The following is a 7485-nucleotide window of genomic DNA, read 5'->3' on the forward strand; positions in this document are numbered from 1 at the left end:
AGACACCATTGTGTGCTGCCTGGGATATTTATTTCAGCTGGAGGAGGGGAGAGCTGGGACACAGGGGGCAGCACATAGAGAATGGAGACTGTTACCTTCTTAATTTTTGTAGCCATGGGGGCTTCCCTGGGGGAGAGTTTGGGCTCAACAAATCTTAGATTTGGGAGTCTTTAGAGTTCTTCACTTCCTGTCTTCTTTATAGATTTTGTTCATCCCAGACAGGGTTAGGATCACTGCTGTTGACCTCCTTCTCATTATCCTCTCTGATGGCAGGGACTGTGGAAGTTGAGGTTTAGAGGAGGGGCCCGTCAGGTAGAAATGAATGCAGGGGTCATTTGATATCAGGGAGCCTGTGCTTCCCGAGCCTTGCTCGAGCAGGCTACTTTGACACAGTTGACCCAATTCCCATATATACAACATGTATATTCCATCACTTTTGACATATTTTATGTGTTACAAGAGAATCAGTAGGTCCAGCTAATGCTCAAGGGGGATGTGTTACACAAGGGGGTGAATATAAGAGGCGGGGATCATTGGGGCCATCTCAGAAGCCTGTGTACCACAAGGGTGACTCTGGGAACTGTGTGAATATACAGTACCTCATGGTGCTGTAGCTAGGGATTCAGAGACCAGAAGTAGGTACAGAGATCAATTTGGAGGGATTTGGTGCTCACCCACCAGGAATACAGATCAGAGTTATAATCCCAGAATGGTGGCCCAGTCTAACAGGTAATTTTGGGATTCAAAGGAGGTAATTTTGTTAAGTAGAAACAGAAAGGTTAGAAAATGAAAAGAAAGCAGTTCAAACTGTAAATGTTCTCTCTCATGGACTAGAGAAACTGCAGTGCTCATTTTGTTAAATAGGTACATAGTGTCAATTACCTACTGCTGCTGTAACACAAATACCACAAGTGAGTGGTTTAAAAAACAGAACTTTAATTGTCTCACAGTTCTGTAGGTTAAAAGTCCAAATCAAAGTGTTGGCTGTGTCAAATCCTTCCTTGTCAGTAGCCCTGGGTGTTTCTTTGGATCCTTGGCCATTCTCAAATGGCATCTGTCTTCCCCATGTGTGTTTGTCTGTGCCTCGTCTACTCTTTTTATAACTCATGAGCGATTAGATTTAGAGCCCACTGTACTCAGGTATGGTCTAATTATAACACAAAAACCATTATTTCCAAACAGGATTATATCCACAGGTATAGCGACCCTGTAGAATAGAGTACAACTGCCCCATACGGTTTCCTAGGCTGTAATCTTTATGGGAAGAGATCACCAGATCTTCATTCCCCCTCTAGAGCAGCTGCTGGTTTAGAAACATTGACATTTCAGTTAGCAGTTGAGCACTTAACCACTATGCCACCAGGGCTCCTTTGCCTACACAATGAGGCTCCAATAAAGGCTCTGGACAAAAACTCCATGAGCTTGCTGGTTGGTGAAAGATATTTATGCACATAGGAATGGAATGCATTGCTTTGTGGGACATGGAAGCTTCATGTTAGCAAATAGCTCCTCACCCTATGTGCTTCTTCTTTTGTATCCTATTTGCCATAATAAAACAGTAATCATAAGTATAGCACTTTCCTTGAGTTTTGTGAGTCATTCTAGTGAATTATCAAACCTGAGGGAGTATTGAGAGCCCACAAGTCTGAAGTGAAGGGGCTCTGGGGACTCCTGAGCTTACAGCTGGCATCCTGAGAAAGTAGTGGGAAATCCCAGATTTGTAGTCAACAAGTTAGATGTGAGAGTGTTGTGGGTATCCCCAAGCTGGTGGCTGGCATCTGAGGTCTTGGGCAGACTTGGCCGTCAGAAGGACTGTGCCGTACAAATTGTGAGGTCTGACCTAGCTCCAAGTGGTTAGTTAGGGTCTAAGGAAGAAGTACTGCATGTGTAGGTGTATTGGAACTGAATTTAATAGATTTAAATTGGGATTTAATTCCTTCAATTTAGTTGTACCAGAGAAGTGGAACAGGTAGTAGATTGGATTTGACCAATCCACACATTTAATGTCAGAAATGGAATAGATTGTACTGATCCTCACAGACACATCAAATTATTTGGAAACTGTTTGATTTTTGGGTCTTGGTTTTAATATCTGTCATTTGAAACCAGAACAATGTTTAGTTCAGGGCTAATTATTCCCAATTCTGATGCAAGAACTTTGTGAATACTCTACCCGATTGCCAGAGAATTAGGAGTTCTTCCAGTCTGGCTGGTGGGAACAAGCACTATTCCCAGCCATGTGGAACACTAGGAACTGTTCCCTGCAGTCCTTTTGGACTGTTCTTTTCCTGTCCTTGGGTAGTTTCCTTACATGGATGCCCTGATCAGCTGAAGACCTGAGGGAAACCCTCTGCAGGCTTCCAGTGATTTTTTATTTGGTGTCTTTTCTATAGGCCCTCACCTTGTGAATTCTAATTGTTCTGAGCTCCCAAATTCACAACTCTATCAGCTTAACTAAAAAAACAAAATAAAAACAAAAGCTCTTGGGCTGTGTTAGGGTTTTTCCTCCCTGCACTGTGTCCTGGAAACTCTCTCCAGGAAGGAAGCTGGACAAGTATAGTCTCACCTCTTTTCTTTCTTTTTTAGGGATCACAGTCTTGTGCTGCCTGTTGTCCAGTGTCTGAAAACGCTGTTTTATATCTTTGTATGAATTTTTCGTTGTTTATGGAAGGAGAGTAATTCTGATTCCTGTCATCATGGCCCAACAACAAAAACCAAATTTGTTCCCCTTGAGTCAATTCTGACTCATAGTGACCCCATATGTTACAGTGAAGACCTGTTTCGTAGAGTTTTCTTGGCTGTAAACTTTATGGAAGCAGATCACTAGGCCATTCTTCCATGGCGCTGCAGGGTGGGTTCGAATCCTCATCCTTTAGGTTAATAATCAAGTGTTAACTGATTGTGCCACCTGAAGCAAAGTCTATAAACTGATTTTTTAATTCAAATTGTTATCTTTTAATTTCTAAAAATTCTCTTTGATTCTATTTCAAAAAGCTATATAAGTTTCAATTTCCTATGTTTTGCAGGCCTTTTCAAGATTGTCATTTTTTCTTCATACATAACCACCATGGTTATGTTGTATTCTATTTCCCATAATTCTAAAATAGAATTCTTATGAGGTTCTTCTTACTCTCTATTGTTTCATCTCATTCTGAATAATGACATCTTTTTCCCATTTATACATACACATTTCTTGCTATGAGCTGCTCTTTTTTCTTGTGAAATTATTTGTGTAAATTCTTTGACACATAGATTAAACATGAATTTCTCTAGAGATTTGTGTTTTGGGTCACCACCAATCCAGGCCTATTATATCCTAAATGCATGAATTGAGATTATTTTGGCCCACAATGGTGAAGCAAATTTGGACAACAAACCCAAGAAGGGCTGTCTAGTGGTTACAAATTCTCAGACACTGTTATTTGGTCTTTTTTTTTTTTTTTTGGCTCAAAGGCAAATTTCCTTGGATACTCTTGCATTGGGGGTTAAAGCAGATTTTCTTTTGCTTCACCTTTACTCTGAGGGTATGAACCCTTGGTTTCCCAGATTTTCCAGGGTTTTTGTTACACTCTGAACCTGAACAAGCTCTAGGCATCATCTCCTATCTCCTACAGCTTGTGAGCCTGAGAAATCCAAAGCTATGATTTTCCAGAGTTGGCAAATGCCTTCAGGGTAAACACAACTTTTCTCTCTGAATTCTTGCTCATTTTTATATTTTGGTCTAAATGATTATTCTCTTGTTCTTCTATGCTTTTTGGCTGCTTTTTATATTTTATCTATTATTTTTAGTTGTTTTTAGTGGAAGAGTCAACCTTAACACTAAGCGTATGAAAAAGAATTCCCATTAACTAATGATTATTTTCTGTTTTTTACCTGACACCAGGTGCTAGAATAAAACTCCATCTAGAGCCATGCTACAAAAAGTATGGCCTGTGGACTAGGGCTGCTGTGTGAACTGTTTTTTACGAGCCCACGATGACATATATATTTAAAAATGGAGAGTAAGAGTAAGCAAGTAAACCTCCACTTTATCTTGTCACAGCCAAGCAAAAGATAAGCATTTATATCATGTCCTTGGGCCTCCTAAAAACAGCTTGGTGACCAGTTGTTCATGGCAAAATGTTAGTAACACTGTGTCTAAACTGGGATTTTTTAGACTCCTGTGGGTGTTATGGATAGAGCCGTGACCCTCCAAAACGTGTTGTAAATCCTAACCTGTGGCGTAGTGGTTAAGTGCTATGGCTGCTAACAAAAGGGTCAGCAGTTCGAATCTGCCAGGCATTCCTTGGAAACTCTTTGGGGCAGTTCTACCCTGTCCTATAGGGTCGCTAAGAGTTGGAATCCACTGGATGGCACTGGGGTACTGGGTATACTTTGTGGTTATAATCCCATTTGGGAATGAGTATTCTTTGTCATGTTAATGAGACAGTATTAAGGTTGTTTCTGTTAGGTGCCTTCTGAGTTGGTTCCCACTCATAGATTCGCTATGGACAATAGAAGGAAACACTGCCCTGTCCTGGGCCATCCTCACAACTGCTGCTATGCTTGAGCCCCTTGTTGCAGCCACTGTGTCAGTCCATCTCCTTGAGGGTCTTCCTTTTTTTCAGTGACCCTCTACTTTACCAAGCATGATGTTCTACTCCAGGGACTGATCCCTCCTGACAACATGTCCAAAGTATGTGAGACACAGTTTCACCATCTTTGCTTCCAAGGAGCATTCTGGTTATACTTCTTCCGAGACAGATTTGTTTGTTCTTTTGGCAGTCCACAATATATTCAATATTGTTCACCAACACCACAATTCAACAGAGTTAATTATTATTAGGGTATAATGTGCTTTAAGTCAATCTCTTTTGAAATATAAAAGAGCAGATTAAGCAATCAAAGAAAAAGCACAAGGAGAGATGGGGGAAGACAGATAGATTTGCATATGAACATCGCCAAGGGACTGAGGAATAGAAGCTGGAAAGAGACAAAGACCTTCCCCCAGAGCTGACAAGGAGAGAGAGAGAGGAAGAGACTTCCCTTAGAGCCTGTCCCCTGATTTCAGACTTCTAGCCTCCTAAAAGTGGGAAAATAAATTCCTGGTTGTTAAAGCCACCCACTTGTGGTATTTCTGTTAGAGCAGCACGTGATAACTAAGACAGTGAGGGTCACATAAAAACCGATAAATGCTATGGGTCCTCTCCCCAGAAATATGTGCATGTACTGGAACTAAAAATTAGCATAAAATGTCAGTGCACACTGATCCTCCTAAATAATAGACATGGATTTTTCACTTCTGGTAAGAAACAAAGACAAGAAGACATTGAGTTCTCATTCCATCATCCCACAATGACACTGTATTTATTTGGGAGTACAAACTAATACAGATAAAGTTGGACCCCATAACAAACTATGAAGGGAATCAGTGGAAAAATGACATTTATTAGTCACTCATTCATCCAACCAAATCCAAGTACCAACAACATGGCAGGTAAAGTTCAAATCACTGCTTCAGGAAAGGACATTGGTCATTCATTTTCTATTTCCAACCCCACTCCCACCGCAGCACTTTGAAACCTCCTCCTACCTTATGGAAATTCCTCGCTTAAAGAGCCCGGGAAGGCAGCTGAGACCACCTCCTTTCACAAAAGAGGAAAACTCACTTTCCCAAACATTTCTGCAGTTGGACACAGGCCTGAGGCCGAGGCTCTACAGGTCAGATGTCCACATGTCAGACTCTGACCCAGGACATGGTGACACAGAGAAGATGGGACTGTGGAGAAAGCAGTTTGGCAAGGGCGGCATGAGTGGCAGTAGTGACATCCAGTTGTCAGGAGCAGCAGGGACAGCATCCTGGCCGCAGGGCCCAGTGTCCAGCATCAGGGGTGTCAGTGGTGTGGGCAATGGCATCTGATGCAGGAGCAGCGGCCGTGGTTTCCGTATGGGACCAACCAAGGGCGGGGTTGTGGGTTCTGTTCCTGCTTGTGTAGCCTCAGGCCTGGTTCTGTGGATTTCCCCAAGATAAACTGAGCCCCAATATCACATATATAAATTTCTTTATGTTTAAATTAGAAAAATCTTGATTCCTTGGTTTGTACAAAGAAGTTAGCAAGAAATCGGTTTGGGGAATAGCTTCAGAGAGCAAGCATTCAGAGATTTTCTTTATGCTGAGCTGTGAACCACTTCCTAAATCTTCTACCTGGCTATATTGCTTTGTATGGAAATGACACATGTAAGGATGTATCAAATCCCCACTTTACTGCCAGTACTGTTCTGACACCAGTTTTACATGCAGCCCTTCTCCCTCTGACCCTAAGTACCTGTAGCTCGGTAAGATCTTACAAGTTAAAGGGCACAGCCCTCCAGATGCCAAAGACCTGGAATGCTAGCCACAAGCTTGGGAGTCCTCACATCACCCTCACTTCTAACCTGCTGGCTACAAATTCTGGGTTTTCCCACTACTTTTTCAGGATGCCAGCATCAAGTTCAAGGGTCCCTGGATTCCCTCACTTCTGACCTACTGCTACTACCGCTACTCCCCTAGGTTTTATAATTTTCTAGAATAACTCAACCAAACCCATTGTCGTCGAGTCGATTCCTATAGGACAGAGGAGAACTGCCTAACATTTCCAAGGCTGTAAATCTTTACAGAAGCAGACTGCCACAGCTTTCTCACATGGAGCAGCTGGTGAGTTTGAACTGTTGACCTTTCAGTTATCAGCCGAGAATTTTAACCACTGTACCACCAGGGCTCCTTAAATGACTCACAGAACTTACAAAAATGTTTTACTTGTAAGTGTGGTTTTATTGTAAGAAAAGTTACAAAGAAGATACACATAGCACAAGGTCTGGGAAGCTTCCCAACATGAAGCTTCCATGTCCCAAACAGGGATGTAGTACCTTCCCACATACATCAATGTCTTTCACAAACCAGGAAGCCCATGGAGCTTCAGTGTCCAGAGCTTTCACTGGGGCCTCATTATATATTCATGATTGTTTGAATCAGCCCACCTCCCCTGAGGTCAGCTGCTTATCATGAGGTGGTCTTCTTGGCCCAGTCAGCTCCTGCCTGAGTCACCTAACTCTCAGGTGTGGGCTTGTGATGGATTGAATTGTGGCCCCCAAAAATATGTGTCAGCTTGGCTAGGCCATACGTAGTGGGTTGAATTATGTCCCCCAAAAATGTGTGTCAACTTGGTGATGCCATGATTCCCAATATTGTATGGGGGCCCTCCATTTTGTGATTGATATAATTTTCCTATGTGTTGTAAATCCTAATCTCTGCCTGTGGATAATGAGGCAAGATTAGTTTATGTTAAAGAGGATTAGGGTGGGATGTAACACACTTGCTCAGGTCTAATCTCCGATCCAATGTAAGGGGAGTTTTCCTTGGGCATGGCCTGCACCACCTTTTATGTTACAAGAGATAAAAGGAAAGGGAAACAAGCAGAGAGTGAGGACCTCATACCACCAAGAAAGAAGCACCAGAAGCAGAGCATA

The 7485-nt window shown here is 42.3% G+C and overlaps 1 protein-coding gene across 1 annotated transcript in view; it reads left to right on the top strand.

Moving 5' to 3' along the window:
* The window catches only part of LOC100659102 (class I histocompatibility antigen, Gogo-C*0203 alpha chain-like), a 28659-nt gene extending 21922 nt beyond the window's left edge, over positions 1-6737 (top strand). The window contains exon 6 of the mRNA XM_064282721.1: positions 6456-6737. Coding sequence (XP_064138791.1) covers positions 6456-6529 — 74 coding nt within the window. The 3' untranslated portion in view covers positions 6530-6737. The remainder of the gene's footprint in view (positions 1-6455) is intronic.
* The last annotated feature ends 748 nt before the right edge of the window (positions 6738-7485 follow it).

The sequence above is a fragment of the Loxodonta africana genome, chromosome 1 (assembly GCF_030014295.1).
Source record: "Loxodonta africana isolate mLoxAfr1 chromosome 1, mLoxAfr1.hap2, whole genome shotgun sequence".
NCBI lineage: Eukaryota > Metazoa > Chordata > Mammalia > Proboscidea > Elephantidae > Loxodonta > Loxodonta africana.